This window comes from Cimex lectularius, unplaced genomic scaffold, assembly GCF_000648675.2.
Source record: "Cimex lectularius strain Harlan isolate CLEC.00 unplaced genomic scaffold, Clec_2.1 scaffold96, whole genome shotgun sequence".
NCBI classification, from domain to species: Eukaryota; Metazoa; Arthropoda; class Insecta; order Hemiptera; family Cimicidae; genus Cimex; species Cimex lectularius.
This window is the reverse complement of record NW_019392676.1, coordinates 232962-252812: the sequence shown is the minus strand read 5'-3', so window position 1 is coordinate 252812 and position 19851 is coordinate 232962. Positions and strand designations below refer to the sequence as shown.

General features: G+C 33.4%; 1 protein-coding gene across 2 annotated transcripts in view; it reads left to right on the top strand.

The window, feature by feature from the left end:
- LOC106660839 overlaps nucleotides 1-19851 on the top strand; it is a 251418-nt gene that overhangs the window by 109650 nt on the left and 121917 nt on the right. Inside the window, exon 2 of one of the 2 annotated variants that reach the window (XM_014383816.2) lies at nucleotides 14769-14804. The exons of the other annotated variant lie outside the window; for it this stretch is intronic. Within the exon in view, the coding sequence (XP_014239302.1) occupies nucleotides 14769-14804 (36 nt within the window). The remainder of the gene's footprint in view (nucleotides 1-14768; nucleotides 14805-19851) is intronic. 2 annotated transcript variants of the gene reach the window in all.

Sequence of the window (19851 nt, the reverse complement as noted above, 5' to 3'; positions counted from 1 at the left end):
ATTATGATTTCTCAAAATTTGGTAATATTGGCATCGAGTTTTCATTTCGAGTCAAGTGACATGAAAAAACATAAAATTAAAAAATTAATAATAAAATAATAAGTAATAATAAAAGTATAAAGTAATAAAATATCATCTTTCTTAATTATTTCTAATTTGCATTCTGCATATATGAAGTATTTATAATTTTTTTAAGTTTTTCATTAAATCTTGAATCATCTATTGTCTACCATTTTGTCGGTGTTTCAGCTGGACTGAAATACGTTGCATTTTATTATCTTCTAATTAATTTCCCTTTCAGAGCACCATCATTAGGAAGTTAATTTCCGAGTTCCACCGATATTATATAGCATATTTACATTCACTTCATCACTTTCATTCACAGGAATTTACGACATAATCATAAATCTGATAAAGCTTAAGACATAGAATTCATAGAATAGAATTTGCGTATTGTACGATGTTGAATTAAGAGATATTATGTAGTCAATAATTGTATATATGCAGGTAAAAAATGTTTTTATACTTTTACAAGTTATTCAAGGTTAGAATTCATAGCAGAGCAACAAACCAAATTATTAAAAATTATTGGTAAACTTGGACCAAATTAAAAGTATTTTTATTTGTAAATTATTTGTTATTAATTACTTTGTTCATTAACGCATACAGAGGAGGTTGGTTGTAGTGCAGTATATGTGCATACTGCATGCATAATATAAGACATACCACCAACAGTGACATTACGTTGAAATAATATTTATATAATATATTAATGTATACAACAAACTAGCAAAAGAACACAAATCAAATAACATTTAGCTTGTGAGGAGATGGAAACTTACGATTCAGAACATAAAATTGTCATTTATTTTGTTTGTCAGGTCAGCAGAATTTGGTTTCAGTAATAACATTACGTTTTCTAAATGATAAATATATATATACAAAGTGGAAGATTTATGGGCCGACAAACAGCTGAGGTCATCGCCGACCCTCCGCGTGTATTCTTTCTCTTTCCTGTCTTTCTCGCGTATTTTGTATTGAACTGCAGCCATTTGAGCATCTCGATCTGGTTACTGACTCTCTGTTTTTACTTGTATATTATTTCGTTATTTTAAAAAGCTAGCCTCTTGTTAGTACCTCAGGATTTCAACTTAAGAACAGATACACAACATACAATACATAACATATATATCGCCACAAACATAGATGTCTGGTCACATTCATTCCCCCAGAGTACTCGATATTCCTCGGGGCGGGGTTGAACCCACTCCATTCGCGCTAATAACTTACTTTTGCTCCACAGACTTCACACACTCACCCCAAAGTACTCGATATTCCTCGGGGCGGGGTAAATAACCCCTTCCTTTCACGCTAATAAATTACATTCATCCTAATATATTAACATAAACACCACATAAACACGTAAATGATAAATACAATGAATTTATAGACACTGTAGTGGCCGAGTTGTTACGGTGTCCGACTCTATTTGCCTCACTAGCAGTTGTGGGTTCGAATCCCGGCTTAACCCCTGGAAATTTAAATGGTAACATTGTGAAAAATTTATGTAAATTAGTTTGATCCTACAACCTTACAGCAAAGCATGGTACTTGTCGAGAAGTTGAAGTCTGTCTGAATGAAACTGTGATGCTAGAGAGTTGGCATACCAAAATTTTTGGGACCGACCAAACTACGTATTCACAATTCCGCAGAACACAATTAAATTTGTATTGGAAAATACAAATATTTGTTTTACTCATAGCTCAAAGAAATGTATGACATAAAGTTAGTATGATGTAAACTACTGTATGATAAAGGAAAGGAGTGACCTGGAGGAAATCATGAATTCATGCAAAACATGTTCCATATGAAGATAGAAAAAAGATTAAAGGTATGTGGATATACTTCAAATAAAAGATACATATCTACGTCAAAAGATACAATAGCAAATTAAACAGTAACATCAATATTACCTTAATCACTAAGGTTCGTCTATTTGGACAGCAAATATTGCTCCTCAATCCACCGAACTAGACTGAAAAGTTTATACGTAAGAAAAGATTGTACTGATTATAAAGAACAGAAAATACTAATGGAAAAACAAAGTGAATTGACGTCAGAAAAATGATTAGCATTAATAAGACCATCATCAGGCTCATCTGGACTAAGAGGTTCTTAGCAAGCAAACTTACCTAAACCGAATGCAAACATTTCAGTCCAAAGACCTTCAAATCACCACCAATGCTCCTTTTTACGTTCTAATCAAACACTGTAGATAGACTTTCATATTCTTTTGTGAATGAGTTCGTTCAATCCGGATTCCAAAAGTTCCACTCCAATCCTTTGGTGCTCTTCCTTCCCTCAACCAGGAATCTCCTAAACCCGTCACGAAGCTTGAAAAGAAAACAGCGAAGAGTTCTATTTTAAATAATATAAGCATATAGAAACACGATGATTATATAGGAAAAAAGTTAAAAAAGTTAAATGTGTAGTGTACACATCCCTTCTGAAAAGGATTGTTAAAAATGTTCAGGAACTCCCCTCAAGATTAGTAATTAGCAATAAAATTACCATATAAAATGTGATACTAGTTTTATTTACTAAATTATTGTTATTCCTTTTAAAATGGATAATTTATACGAACCTAAAATGTAGTTTGGACGTTGGAGGGACCGCAGTGGCCAGGGGGGGGGTTAGGCCAAGCTAGCGGTCCTGGGTTCGAATCCTGGCACTTTTAATTGTCAATAATATGGAGCAAGTATAGTAGCAAAGTGGTTTGCGCGCCACCCAACGGGTATTTGGCCGTTATACCCTCCAGCATGACAGGAATTACTTAACTAACTTATTTGAGTAATGCTAATCAAGGTTTTCAATTTTTTTTAACCAAATATCTCTGTTTCTTTGATAACATCATTTAAGTCACAACGTTTTCCTGAAAAAATGCATAAACAATTTTCATTCTGAATATGTACTTAATTGTGCTTTACGTTTTATACGAATATAGTGAGGATGTTGGGTAATTTTTGAACACTATTGTTTTGAACTGATTTATCTATACCGCCGTAACCAAAACAGAAAGCAAATGCACCAAACTTAATTTATCTATCTATTCAATTGCTTATTTCTTTGATAAACAAAATTGTTCTATAGGTTATTATAAAAAATAATGGCAGACCTTTTCATTTTTTATAGTAAAGCTATACAGCTAACATAACAAATTGAGATTTGAAATCGAAAAAAAGACAAACTGCCTGTTACATGCATCAAAAAACACCGAAAAAACAGGTAAAAACTGAAAAAGAACACATTCAGTAATCCCAAGACGACGGATGATCCATCTACACAGCCCGACCTCACACGGAATCATAACCTGCAACAATACAGACAATTTTTGAATTAAACCATGACGGACAGAAAAGACGGAAGACAGTCTCGAGAAATTGTTAACGCACAAACATAAAAAGCTGAACAGAATTCAATTCTAACTTGTAATAATATGAAAAGAAAAACCTAACCCAACCGTCATATATGTCTGAAAAGACTTTTAATAATGCTAAGGACACCACTGCAAGAGTGGGCGGACCAGGAACGGAGAAATCACAAATAAACTATTTAATGTTAAACAAGATTTTTTTAAAAAATTTTTTCCTTGTTTTTTATCTTTGTTGCTCTGCGTTTTAGATCAAAATATGGAAAGATGTTTGTTATTGTTTAAATTTAATTTGTATTTTGCTACGTTCGGCAATCTTGGTGCCATAATAATGCAAAAATTTCTTTATTTTAAAATTCGCGTATTATTTAAAAAAATTATGTTACAAAAATCTAAAAAAGGTAGCAACTACTACTTGGCCAAAATCTCACAAATATGTAAATTATACATCGAAAAAAAACATAAAAACTTAGAACTACTGAAAATTTTGTCTGCAGATAAACTAATAAAAATGTTACAAAACTTCTTAAGTGATTGTTGTCAAGATTATCGATTTCATAAACTTGCTTTATATATCATTTATTATCAAATGATAAAATAAAGGCGAATAATTTGGATCACCTTCTGTTAGTTTTAAAGGGTAGATGTGGCATTTTAAAAATGGTAAAAGTAGAATTTGATAAAGTAGAAAAGAAGATGATTTCATTATGAAAATGAACAAGTGTTTTTTTTAAGTAAAGTACTAAGCTTTTGTCGGGATGGTAAACGTTGAACAACTCAGAAAGACTTCTTCGACTTACACAGGGCGGTCTAACCTCACAAATGGCCAGATCCTAACCGCAGTTTCCGGCTGATAATTGAACCGAATCAATGAAACTCGGGTCATTTCGAGAACTGGGAAACGACATCAGGAAACAAAGGCCGGTTTAAGAAAAATTGCCGCTTTAAGTATTAATCACCATTATAGCCAAAAGGTCGGCTCACTTACAAGTTCCGTCCTGTCGCCAAAATGCCAACCGGGGGTGTTTCGGCGGGAACATTTTAAAATCTAAAGCAATTATATTTCTCGGAAACGACAGATCTATTTTGTACGAAGCCCTGGAATGAAAGGAATAGGCCGTTCGTACTTGAACCTTCAGGGTCAAATATGCGATTGGAATGTTTTAAGCGACGAAAAGGATTTATGCCATCGTATGTTACAAAGATTCACAAGGCCAGTAGCAAATCACGCCTACGATATATTTTGAAAACTAAAAACATGTCTATATAATTTCAGCAAAAATCCCTAATTTAATTTGGTTTATGTCAAATAAAATTAATATTTGAGATATGGCTCTTTGTGTTCAACTAATATAGACATCTTTCACCTAGTTGCTTGATCTTACTCTGATACCACACTTTTAGGGTTCAGTCAAAAAACCACCGCAATTTCTTATTTTTAAAATATTACCTATTTCTTTCTCTTAAACAAAGTGTGCCGCGAAACAAGATCTAAGGAGAAAATTTTGGATGGTGGGTGTGGTAGAAATTACATCCCATGTTGGTCAGACATGAGGTTTGTTGCAGAAATATATAGAACACGTCTACGTTTAAAAAAGCAGCGTCACGCTGTGACAATTTTGCACGTTACAGCCTATGTCCAGCAGTTCATAGCTGATAGAACATCAGGGGCAAACTCGTGATGATGAACCCCTTTCTTAGCCTCTAAATACGTAAACTGTATAACTGCCGTTATACTTTATCCGAAGGCAACGGATATTCAGCCAATATACCCACATTTCATTTTACTTCCTAAATGCATTTTTAACTCTTCAAATTGTTTCAATTTATTTTATTTACTTAGTTGTATAGTTCGTTTGTTTTTATTTAAATATTAACTTAAATAATAAAGCAATGCAAGTACATTTTTGTTGTATGATTTGCATTGAAATGGCATGATCATAGGGTGTCCCACGGAAGATGTCCCCTCAAGCCTATTTTTTAGATGTTTCATTGATTCGTGAAATAACTTTTCCGTTCATAAGTTTTTGATGTAAAATGTGCCCTGCAGACATTTTTTAAATGAGACCCGCTATATATGATTTCCTATTTCAAAACTATATCATATTTAAGAAATTTTCGCTATCGTTCGCATAATTTTTATAGAAGGGGCCGAAATCTGATTTTAACTAGGTATTACCACTTTATGTCGGCCAGTTAAAATAAATATCTTTCTAGGAAATTTAAGTTACCTATTTAATGAAGAAAGACAATTTCAACGAAAACGTTCATGGATGTGGTTAAAAAACCGTAGAAAAAACATATTGCCAGTGTTAAAGTATATATATAAGTTCTATTGTTTTTCTTCATTTTCCGTTTTTATAATTTTTTATATTTTCACTAGATGTTACTGTCTTAATTATTATGTCTATAAATGTTTTGTTTTGCAAAAATTTGTGGTTCTTCGCTAAATAGGTTATTCAAGTTTCCTAGAATGGTGTTTATTGTAACGGGCCGGCGTTAAATACTTAAATTAAACGTAAATACGTTAAATTAAATCCATTATATTTATTGGTCTATTGACAAAATTACTGCTTTTAATTAATCTTTTACGTAAAGTTTTGGTTGAAATGAAAAAGCTGGCGCAACGAGCGGGATTCGAACTCACGACTTAGGCTAAAAACCTACAAAACTGGTAAAAAGGAGGGAAAATTCGAAAGGTTGTAGGTTGGCATAGGGAGTTGGTATCCGAGTGGATGGAAGTCACGATAGCTCAAGTGGCAGAGTATTTAGCCGAAGGTCGTGGGTTCGAATCCCGTGCCACTAGCTTTTTCATTTCAACCAAAACCTTACGTAAAAAGATTAATTAGTTAAATACTTAGTTAAACTTTCATTTCGGGGACTTCCATAAAAATTAAGATATCGAATCCCAAAAAACGCAAAAAAATATTAAAAATGATCTAGTTTTGAAATCGGAAATAAAAATGGACACTTTAACTCTTTAAAAAAACGTACATACGAATAGAAAAGTTATTTCTGTTAACTCTAAAAGCTAGACTTCGTATCGAAAAATGAATTATCAAAATCGAACAAAAGTTAAGGACGTTATGCGGAAGGGGCGTGGACATCTTCCGTGGAACACCCTGTATTTACTGTGATTTCTTGTAATGATGAAACTTGAAAAATTGAAATTGAATATATCCAAGTGATTAAAAATGTATTTCTTATTGGTAAATTTCAGTTCCGTACCAAGTAGTAAAATTTGTTTGTAATTCTATGTAATTGTTTGCCAAGATAAAAACTCTTTATACACATTGCCGGTGTTTTTACACATGTTAGTGTATATTTGAGGCGTAAAGGTAAGTTATTCATATGGATTCTACTTTTACATCGTAGATTTGCAATAGAAAAACTCGATCTTTATGTTACGGAAAGAAAAAAGTTATACCTTTAGTGGGTATAATTTTTTTGTAGAGATTTCAATTTATATCCTCATTATCCAAGAAAAAATATACTTACGGAGTTCTGAATATTATTATATTGTCGTGTTTTTTATTCAATGGAACTATAAAATTTCTGATCGAATATTTATTTTCCTTGTCCAAACAGAACTGAAATGATTAAAGGGTATTGTTGCGCTGTCGCATTTCGAAACATTCAGTCACCTATAGTTTTATACTAAAGTGAAATAAATATTTACGATCTGATTAGCATATGTTTCAATACAATTTTTGATCTTATCTTTACATTTTAAAGTTTATATATTTTTACAAGATAATAAATCGATGATTGTGAATTATGGGACACAGATGGAAACCGTTATTAAATCAGAACCGATGAATCATGAAGGAGTACTGTTTAGGAAAAAGGACAAGGCCTGAAAAATTATTAAACGCCATAACTCTAGAGGCCATTGCGTACGAACATAGGAAACCTCGGTTTTTATCATTTTTCCAGCCGTCGGACATACTTTTCACAAAGCGGCACAGCTCTGTGGGCGAAATGTGGGCGAAATCATTCACCCGGTGCTGATAAGCGCAAAGTGCAACGGCCGATTGCTGCAGCTGTCGGACGTCGCCCTTTGAGATATACAAGATGAATATAAACCACCTTCATAGAGATTTCCGAGAAAAAGGCACCGAGACGCATATCAAAGTATAGAAGACAGCAGAGAAGGGATGGCCTTTTATAAAACCGAAGTTTACAACTCGCTTTCAGACAACCATGAACGTAGCATGTTATTATAAAGTTATAAAAATTACAACTATCCTCTTCTTCGGCTACAAAATTATTTAGTACCAATTTGCAATAATTCACTACAACAGGGGTAAAAAATAATTCTGGGACCGAATCGTCTACTGCAAGTTAGTTGCAATATATAAACACGAATAATATTGGAGATAATCCATAAATACATAAGCTATTACATATTGCGCTGTATATTTTTGTTATGAACTTACCTAATTTTCTAGTTTGATAGTTTCTTGTAAATTTAGGCGAGATTTTATTGGTTAGCTTGCCTTCTTCTGTCTTAGGGTGTTGCTTCCACTTAGTAGGAGTCTTTAACTTCATCCATTTGGCAATGCTTCTATTTTTTACAAGTTTAAAATTTAACAAAAGTTGCCTACCAGTTGCATCGAACGCCGTGTAAACTCTTGATAAACAGTATAAACTTCATGTTTGATTGTCTCCGATGATATTTGATATTTTTGTTATGAACGACTCTTATGTGCGACCTGATTCTGCATGATTACAATATTGAATTTCATAAAAATCCCGGTGGCCAAGTGGATAAAGCGACTCGTATTTACCACACCAGCGGTACCTTACGTATATTAATATGTACGTATATTGCATATTTCTGTATACAATCCATGTAAAGCCATCCTTTATGACAATAATAACAAAATAATTTGGTCAATCGGACCACGAATCTAGTGGATTTACTAATAATAAAATATATTTTGATTCCGGCGAGAATTTATTAAATTCAATTTTAAATGAGGATTTGAGCTGCAATTTCAGAGACTGATTTTTATTCGTATCTTCTCACTCCAATGGACAGCTTTTTTTGTAAAAAAAGAAAAAAGTTACTTTAAAGTTAACCTAAATAAATCTGCTCAGAAATATGCAAAATTAGATTTCAAACGTTTCAAATATTAAATATTTAAAGGTATGTTCTAACTCTCGTATTCTCACAATTTTTCATTCAATGGGGCTAAATCTTCTTTTTGAATATTTATTTTCGTGTTCTTGTTCTTATTAATATCGTACACAAAAAGGCAAAATTTTGCTTCAGAACTAGTGATTATTTTTTCCCTTAGTGTTTGAATTTCTGTAAAAGAATAATTTTAATGTGTAATATTTGGCGACCAATAGTTGGCCATGTGGTTGAAATAGTGAGTAAGAATTAGTGAATCAGTAAATTTAATGCCTAAATCCATGAATATTTTTCTATATCTAAACTCTATGATGGAATTTAAGAGTTCCAAGAAATTTTATATAAAATTTTACGAAATAGAGCGTTTTCCAGAAACCGAACCGATAATTTATTGCAGTATTTCATACAAATTTGAAATTATTTGTGGTAAAAAATCTTTGTGGCCTATTTCAACACTGTTAATAATGACTTTGAAATTCTATTTATTTAAGTAAATAAACGCTTTGGAATCTAATTATAGATCGGGTATAAACTTGCGCTAAGTCGAACGGCATCTTCAATAGAAATTTTTGCCGTTTCATCAAATTGACAATTCACCTAATGACACGAATGTCAATGTTCAACCTGCCGTGGTGCCAAGTCATGTGGAACACTTCTACACCTGTCTAGCACATCTCAACGTCACACAGTCACACGCTTTCGACGGTTTCCGTTTTTAATTCTCTGTATATGTTGTTTTTTTACGTATACAAAATAGTTTTCTTCTCTGTCGCCAAATTATAATTTTGTTTATGCAAATGTCTGAAGTTTACTGACATTTTATGAATTATTATCTACCTAAAAGCAGGTAATTTTTATGATATTCAATTTGTTAATTCGATCACTAATATAATTAAAAATCCATTACTGTTCGTGGTCCGATTGACCAATTAACATTTTTCAATTAACTAATATTTATGAAAGGTATTGATTGAGATAAAAAAATCAGCGTCACGAGCGGGATTCGAACCCACGACCGTCGGATCGAAGTCACGATAACTCGGTAGAGTAGCGGCGTATTTAGCCGAATGTCGTGGGTTCGAATCCCGCTCGTGACGCTGACTTTTTTATCTCAACCAATACCTTTCATAAATATTAATTAATTGGATAATTCAGAATTTCAAATAATTTGCCCCAATGAAGAATAAAATAAATTTTTTTACCATCAATTTAATTTATATTTTATTTAGAAATAATGTGTGAATCTAATTTATTAATGTGAATGGAAGGGCTTATCCCCCATTTCCCCGAAGAATGTCGGGTATTTTGGATATATAGTTTTTAATTTTTACATATTCTAACTATTTGCAAACTTTGGATTAAATTACATTTCATTACCTGAACGTAGTTAGACGTAGTTAGTCTTGCTGCCAATGCTAACCAGACTAACTGTTAGTGACTAACTAGTTAGTTCATCTGGTTTCCTTGTGTAAGTGTTTGTTATTTGCATTATTTTATCCACAATTGAGGTATCTATTTTATCCTGCTCTCCTGGGTCCATAACTCCAAGTGTTCCATGCATAAATATTTCTTTAATTTGTACATTTCGATCGCATCCGGCCATCCTAAGCAGCCCAATGGGCCATTCCCAACATAAGTCATACACTATAGCTATGAAACTGGCTTCATAGAAGTAATTAATCTACTTTATTACACCTCAAAAATCTGTTTACGTTTTCTGGCAGCAAGACTGACTACGCTCATGTAATGAAATGTAATTTAGTCCAAAATTTACAAATATTTAGAATCCAACCACAAAAATTAAAAACTTAATTTATCATCAATATTCATTCAGTTTAGTAGTTCTATCGTACAATGACATTGTGCAGCATGAGTTAAAGATGATTGTCCAGCGACTATTCACAATATAATGGGTGAGATCCATGTGGTCCAATGAATGTTGTGTGTTGCAACTATGTTTCACATGTTTTATACATGTTGGAAAAAGAAAATAATGTTTAAATATTGACTGAGAATCTAGCCTAGTAAGGTGAAATAAAGGACAGAATGCTTGGCATAGTTTTAACACACAACATTCATTGGACCATATCCCAGACCGAACCAAATATTTTGTCCAGCATGTCCAATCAAAAAGTCTTAGACGAAAATTTCACAAGTTAAAGTTGATTGTTGTCTTGTAGCATACAGGTAGCAAATTTTCATCGACAGCGCACACTTTTTTTGAGAAGTACCGTCCCAGGCTCCGAGAGTCAGGAAGAAACCCGATACGTGTGGTTAGCGGCTGCACTGTCGCAAGAAGGTTCCGCCCTAGTTGCCCTCTGGAAGAAATTGCATCAGACGACTCGTCCTTCGTCATCTAGCGATTCTCACTTCCTAAAGTTCCCAATTCTAAGGGTCTTTAGCTTTTCGTGAGAGCAAACAGCGACATAAAAGAGAAATTAATTAACTATAATTGATAAACGACTCGGTAGAAGTTCATCCGACTTTTACGCCAGGTGCTGCTATAAACGGGGAGAAAGTATTTACAGCTTCCAAGGACAATAAACGCTGTTTCAATGAAATTTACTGCTTCCAGAACGTCTCATCGCGCTTTTACGGCCGTCAAGATAAACTACATTCCTGGACCACTATCGTTCAAAATGTCCTGATATACTCCACACAATAAAAGATAACAACATCTGGTACTGCGTGGTCTCATATTTCGGACAAATAGTGCAACTACAAATAAAGTGTTGTGAGATTTCTCTTTGAGGCCTGACCCTGAGCAATGACCTGTTCTTGCTCGTTCCGAATAAAAATTTAGTCTGCCAATCATCGCTGATTAGTGGTGGGTTTTTGTATCGAAGGTACGGTATTGAAATAAAGCCATAGATCTTAGTATACGATTCAAAAAACAAACCTTTAGTTTGTTATGTTTACGTTGTAGAGATAGGAGTTACCATTGACAGGCTTCTTGGTATTATAAATACAGCTGATCAGGAGATAAGTTATGTGCTTTCCCTGATTTTATTTGTAAAAAAAAAAAAAAAGATTTGATTTTTAGGCCAACTGTTTTTAAATATCTACTTTGGCATCGTTAATATTGAAACACACCACTAAAATTGGAGAAATGCCTAAACGCATCTGAATGCCAAAAATGCGAGGTGGGCAGACAGAATAGGGATGCTATATGGCACTTATGATGGTGGAATGTTATAATAAACCATCAAATAAAATAAAATGGTACATGCGGATATTAATGGTTTATGCTTCCTCCCGATTAAGAAGTAAGACCTAATCAACCTATTTATTTTAAATTCTTATTTATGATTGTATTTTCTATATTCACTGCAAAAGTAACGAATTTATATAACTTTTGATTGGCAAATAAAGCTAGTATAGGCAGGCCAGCATGATAGAAGTGCAAATTTTAAGTCTTTGTAATATGAAAACGAATGCCCATCCTAAGCTGACATACTGCATCATTCAATGCTTCATAAAAAAATCGTATCTTTGAAAAGTTAAGCCCACACGTTCAATTTCTGCTATTCCATATTACCAAATAGTTAAGCAAATGTTTAACTTATCAACTCTTGATGAAAAAGTATTTTGGCCTTGCCGGCCGAAGTGAAATGCTGTTTGGAAGCCTTGGCCCCTGTCCCTGCCTTTTATCAGATCAGTCTAGTTAACCTCCACCCTCAGAAATTCGATTTTTTTAATTAATCGCATAGGTTGATTTGTTGTTTTTTTGTTGGGCCGTTCTTATTTAAAGTTATTTCTTTATACAAAGAAAATAAGATCCGTTAAGCAAGCATGCTTTTATTTTTTTAATTAAAATTCTAATTACTAAATTCACTAATTTCGTGGTCCGCTTGAGCAATTAATATATTACAATTAATTAAGGTTTTTTAGTTGAGATAAAAATGTCAATGGCACGAGCGGGATTCGAACCCACGATCTTAGACTAGATAAGTTAGTGAAGGGAAGTTAGTGTCTTGAAAATTTAAAAATAAATACTCCCCGGCGGGGAATCGAACCCCGGTCTCCCGACAGGCGGGGATACTGACCACTATACTACCGAGGACTTGTACTAAATCTAATTTAAAAGGGCCTAGCACTTTCTCTTTCAAGCCTGCCGACAAATTAATTTATTATTATTTAAATTAATAAATATTAGTTTAAATTAATGAGAGATAAATTGAAAAATTTTCTATTGAGGGATTTGCAAACGGGGTGAAATTAAAGGGCGTTTTAATGAAACAATATACGTTTATAAACTGTAAGTATATATATTTTTTAATTAAATTTTTTTAATGTTTCCCCTTTGTTTTTTGTTTTTAATTTTACTCCGCATAAATTTGACCTTTTACTTGTTCTAACTTTTTTCAATTATATTATTATATGTATGTGGGGAGTATTCGGACGTCGGATTGCAGGTTTTAATGTGACTTTTTTTGTGATATTAATAATAATAAATTATTACACAAGTTTCCGAGCGTTTTTGCTAATGAGTCCTAGGAACCGAGCAAAATATATGAAAATATATTTAAAGTTTTACATTTTTTTCTTATGAGTTTTATAAACCTGCCTTTGTTGTGGATGTATTTCAACATTGTTATATATTCACTAATTTCGTGGTCCGCTTGACCAATTATTGACAAATGGCAAAAAGGAGGGAAAATTCAAAAGGTGGGGTTGAGATGGGAAATTGGTGTCCGAGTGAATCGAGGTGAGTTCGAATCCCGCTCGTGCCATTGACTTATTTATCTCAACTAAAAAACCTTAATTAATTGTAATTACTTTTAAAATCCATAAGTTCGATCAACAGCCCTACCCAAATATATCGCTGAATCCTATACTAGAAATACGTTAAAAAATTACACTATTTATTTTATTGCAATGAATGAAAAAAATTTGCTTTCTGAAAATTATTCTATTTTGTAGTTTTACGACTTATTAGAAGGCTATTTATTATAAGTTATATACATTTATTCATTTAAAAGCTCTTTAATAGATAAGGTAAGGTTTGCTCATTAGATCTAGGTGTACCTATAGATTGGATGTTTCCGATCATTTTCATCTATTCTCCTTGTTTTTGCCAGCCACACTGTTTTTCGCCATCTCCAGTGGTGGGTCAGGTTTAACGGTCTGGTGAGATACTAACCATATTCAACATTGAAAATAGCGAGAAGCCGAAACGATCAGACAGACCAAAGACAGAACAGATCCATAGTAAGGATAGGCACAGAAAATAATCGGAAAGGATCAAACATCAGATCGGCACTAGTTCATAAATGTGTGGTGATTAGTGACCGTTAGTCCATAATTATTCAGAAATCGTGAGTTGCGGTCTGGTGTGATGTAGGTTTCAGAAAAACATTTACTTTATCGTGCCAACGTTTCGATCTTTATTGAGATCATCTTCAGGGCTCAAAGTCAATAAAGATCGAAACATTGGCACGATAAAGAAAATGTTTTTCTGAAACCTACATCACACCAGACCGCATCTCACGATTTCTGAATAATAATAGTTCATAAGTTCTTTTCTTGACGGGTTCATTGAGTTCATCCACGGACATTCGTGTAATTTCAAGAACACCAGGACTTCAGTTTCTTATATCATTATGACGAATATCAGGCTGTTTTATAACCCATTTTCAGATGACGGTTTTCCGAACATTCGACTTATCTTGATTGACTTTATAAAGTTCTACTCCATTTAATTTATTATTAAATCCTTTCCTTCTAAATTTTGCTCGAACATGTATTAGCTAAAATTTAGGATAGTAACAATTTTCAAAAATGTCGTAGGATCATGATAGTGTCGACGATGTGTTAACGTGTGACATGCAATTTACGACATCTTAGCCTATATGTTCTAGTTAAAATGTAATTTATTCATATGCTAAATATGCACCTTTCAGAACAATGTGCAACTTTTGAATGGTACAGATAATTGGTCGTGAAGCAACGGTGATGAAACCGTTTTCACCACTTAACCACAATTGAAACCGTCGTGATTTCTTGCAAGTACAAATATATATTTTTCAAATAATGAGTTCGATTTTTTGTACGTGTTGGATTATCAAAGATGTCATTGACTGCAAGAAATGTGTTAAGGTTAGAACTTCACGCAGGATAATGAAATCGTTAAGAAAGCACGCCTGAAAGAATTTTGTAAGAATGTTTTTTTATTTATAAATATTCGAATTGTTACAGATTCCAGGGGAGCTATCCTTCCCTCAATACTATCAAGTAAGTAATGTTTTTCTTTTTTTAGTCACTGGCTTTATCATTCGACCGAATTGATTTGTTGAAATCGTCGGCAATGCACCTTTCACTCCGCCCGTGTCTCAAAACTGCTTTCTCTTATTGCTTACCGAGCCCATTTTATAGCGCAAGTCGAAGAAGCGACAACCAATACAATTTAAAGTAAAAATCGCACTTAAAATAAGTTGCGGGCAATTGGTCCATAAATATTCATGGTTTTGGAATCAATATAAAAAAAACATTTGAGCTTGCTGTCTGATGCGCTTAATATGTAAATATAGCCAATTTACCCTTGTCTTACTGTCCATTAATACTGACGTATAATTGGATTTTGATATATATTTTTATATCCGTGTCACTGGTAGATAATCTATTACGGCTTTTTGCAATAGTTATTAAAAATTTAATATTGGACGTTTTCCTAATTCATAAAATGCAAGACAAAATTGCTTGTTTAAATTTGTTAGCTTAAAGATGTTCGATATTGCTTCAACTTGTAAGTTCAGCTTTCTTTCAATCATACTGTTAAAACACACCAACCATAATTTATAATGAAGCAAAATCTTTACTCGTACAAATAATAATAGAGTAGTCAATAATAACCTAAAAATGAAACCTTTCCTATCATCATTACCCTATCTACTGTTTAATCACTTTTAATTTTTATGAGAGTTGTTGAAATTGAGTTGACTGAGTTGATCATCCTTGTTCAGCATGGTTCACCTGTTCACCTGCTGTCAGAAGTAAAACTCTGTCTTCCTCTCTTCCAGAGGCGATATTTTATTTTCACGAAGGATGATACTTAAACATGGATAAATCTAATGCAAACAGGGAGAATAGGCGGACCAGGATGACCAGAGACAATTTAAAAAAAGTTTCAAATTTGAAGTACCAAATTTTGCTAAAAATTGTTGCACAATATGGAATATTATAAAGAATACAAGTCACTAATAGGAAATTTAGAGGAGATGAAGATGGAATTTCAGCACCCTTGCCATAGCAAAAATTAACATATTAAAAGATTTTCAATAATGTAGGATTTTTATTGTAATTTTCAGGGTAATGACCATGTAATGTGATTACCGAAAATGTGTACTGTTTAGTGACCGTTAGTTAATGATTATTTAGAGATCGTGAGGTACGGTCTGGTGTGATGATCAGGGCCTGAAAGTTATATAAACATTGTTCAAATTATACAAATACATGTAGAATGTGAAAAAAGTGAATTTATACGATGCTAGAAATTTTAGACTCAAAGTATTTGTACTCACTTAAAGTGTTTGTTTTCTGTGTAGATGTAAACATTGTTTATAAATCCCAGGCCCTGAAGATGATCTCAATAAAGATCGAAACGTTGGCACGATAAAGAAAATGTTTTTCTAACACCTACGTCACACCTGGCCGCATCTCACGATTTCCAAATAATCGTTATCGAAAATGTTTGACTGCATATCTTTATGACACACTATCTATCAATATGACAAACAATTATCTCTTAAGATTATTCGCAAAAGTTAAGTTTTAGACATTATTGTTGGCTTTGATTCCAATGTGATATAAACATTTCTGAGTGGGTGTATTAAATTGATTGTAGAGACACTGATTTTACTATATATCACTCACTTCAGCTCGCGTGACACAGAAATTGAGAGAGAGTAGGTGGACCTATTGGGATTATTCAACATGATTTCATTATCCAATTTTATACCAACAAAATCTAATGATAATACGTTTAGAGACGAGTACATCTGGGTGAGGTCTTTTTTAATAAAGGTATTTCTAATGACAAATTGTTCTGTTCAAAACCGCCGCATATTTGTTCTTTCTATGCAAGTGCTTTTTGAATGCTAATCATTTTTATCTTAATTACTTCTTATTATTTATATTTATTGACTGATAAAATTTCCTTTTAAGTTTAATTTTTAAGCAGGCTTCCATTTTTCTTTTCACAACCTCAGAAGCCATATCAACCCTCGGGGTGCTGGTGTTTTTGAAAAAAAGCCCATTTGTAAGTATGTCGGGTTTGAACGCCGGGGCGCTGGATTCGAACCCGGGACCTTTACCTTACGGTGGTGAACGCCTAAACCGTTGCTGCCACCGTCGCCTCCTCCAGACTTCTATTGTAAATTTTCAAACCATAATAATTTCTGGATGTATTTACCGCTAATTTAAATTATTAAGGTAGTACAGAATCTAGCATATTTTTCTTTTCAGACTTGAAAACCAGTTCTTTGGAACGGAGATAGAGGATCGATCTTGTTTTGCAACTTCTTAAACATCTGGCCTAATTTAGTGGCATCATGCATCTCGGACAGAGGAAATATTAAGGCCAGAAGAGATGAAGGTCGGACCATGCAAATGCTTTCGTTGCAGGCCTTTTTTTTCAGTATTTGAATATCAGGGGTAAACCATTTTCAAGATAAAATAACAACCTTAATAATAAAGTAATACTTACTAGGGCTTTTAATAACGTTATTGGTTTTTGAAAAATTGTGGTAGCCGTGGGTAATTTATGTCTGCCGTTTATGGGTTTTCTCAAGAATAATAAATTTTCAATGTTACGTCGGAATCAATTTTTAATGGGCCGGCATGTTCTTTTCCTGCTCGGCTTAGAAACAGTCGAAAACGGTAAAAATCATAACGGGTTATGCAACGTGGACGTGTCAAAACGTTTCGAAGCGGTGTGTAATTACATGGGACAAATCGTATCAGCGGCCTTTTTGAGGCGTTCTCTCCGATGAAATTCACACGCCGTTAAACTCAATCTCATAAAAACTCGATTCCTTACATCCGGATAACATAAATCTCGGGATTTAAAGATTAGGATGTAGGTTAATTGGGCAAACATCTTATTTTATAAATAAAACAACCAAATTGAGATAAAGATAGATTTACTAGAGTCAAATCCCATGTTTCCAATTGAGTGCATTTTATGTCTTATATTATGTGCATTATATTTTGATTAAAAATCAAGAAATTTTATTTGGTCGGACATACATGGTTCCTCTTTTCTGTATTTTCAGCGGTTGATCCGTGATTTTTTTTCGGTAATCGTATTCTTACTTAATTATTTACTATAATATAACTATACTTAATTCTTGCTATAATTATATAAGTCACACTGACAATCAGAAACAGACAGGAAACACTGAAACACCTCTGAGAGAAGAATCTGGAGAGGATAGGCAGGCAAATCTGAATAATCTGAAAGGACAAAACTTCTGCCCGTTATTGCTGGTTTTTCTGTCAGATATATATTTGCATGTTACAGTCTAATGTGGTCTAATTTTGGTTTGCTTGATTTAGGCATGTTATAAAAAGGTCCTGACTGATAGCACACATCAATTATACGTTACATAACATTAAAAAAATACTTTTAAAAAACTATGAAAATAATAAAAAACCCAGACAACAAAACAAAGAAGCAGGCAGACCAAAATGTTAAAAAACTATAAAAGAAAATTTAAATGAAAATCAGTAGCGTGCTAGCATTATCGAGATCAAAGCTGTCTGGCATTTCGCCATCCTCAGTGTATTCTGTCAATCACACCCTGTCATAAATTATCTAAGTCAAATAAACAATAACTGGCATAGCTTAAATCTGAAATACATCTGGCAGATAAGAGCCGCAAAACGCAACAAACCCAGGAACAAGCGAACTCTGGTGTGGCTTGTCGTGTGTTGTGCCCTGACAGCTTAGTTATAAAAAAGAAACCTCTGTTAGCACACAACATGTATTAACACTACGTAACATATAAAGTATACTAACCAAGCCGAAACGCGTCTGACAGAAAAAACCAGACAGAACAATCAAACCAAAGTGATCAGAAGCGACAAAATTTCAAGAAAATTAGTCATTTGCTTGTCAGTCCTGATCGACCTGGTGAGACCATTAGTGCTGGTGGGTAAGAAGTGTTTCGTCATTACGCCATTTCAGTCGTTGGTATTTATATCTTATTTATAACTATAAAGCTTAATAAAAAACCGAACCTAAGACGGCTAAATGCCGAAACGCGTTTGACTGGCAAAAAGCAGCGATAACAGGTCTGAGGTGACCAAATTAGACTTGGGGGGAGGGTGCTGAACCTGTTTGGCCACACATTTTTGACATACTTTAAATTCCAGGCTGTTGCAACTGAAATTGAAAACTACCATTCATAACGAGCAACTCTAATCAATAACATCGTTAATAATTTTATTATAAATTTTCTCATCCTTTTGACCTGTCTACTCGACTGGTGGTGGTAAGACGAGAAGCCGAAACAGAACAAAATGTTGGGAAAAGACTAAAGATTCATAAACCCCCTCATAAGCCAAGAGATATCATTTTATCGATGTTTTAAATACAATTTGCTCTTTAAAACTTAGAACAGCGTTTGTACCACTGCATTTTAAATTTATAAGGAACATATGTATAATAATATATAACGGCCCTCATGCTTGACTATCCGTATTCAATTACAGAAATAAAACCATATTTGGCAACACAAATAGTATTTTGTTGTTTCACATTGGTTACGCTAATAACGAACTAAATCTAACATTTAAGAGAAAGTTCGTTATAAATAAACACAATTAAAGAGCAGCCTAGTTGTACAAAAACAAGTTTATTACTATTAATTAACCAATTAAAAGAAGCACAGCTATTTCCAGTATTTCTGGTATATTGTTGCCTCGGGGTTGATTGGTATCCATCCTGATTTTTACCATTAACGACCTTAATTTACTATTTTTTAATTTTTCCTAATAAAACTTTTGGAACAAAGAAACATTTTGTTTTCAAAAAGCCACCCTCTTTTTGGCTTGGGGTTGTGAAAATCTATGGGTAGAATGTTCTTTGCGCTTGCGCAAATGCAATTCCCTCCACGGTGATTACTAGCAGTACAGTTTGATTCTTTTTAAATTTATGGTATTTAATTTATATAATTTAAATCGAATAAAAGAATAGTGAAGATTTTTCGTGGTATGTAGGACAAAACCTTTCTCTAGAAGGCAATCCAGAATTTTACTCTTAACGGCCGAGATTTTTCTA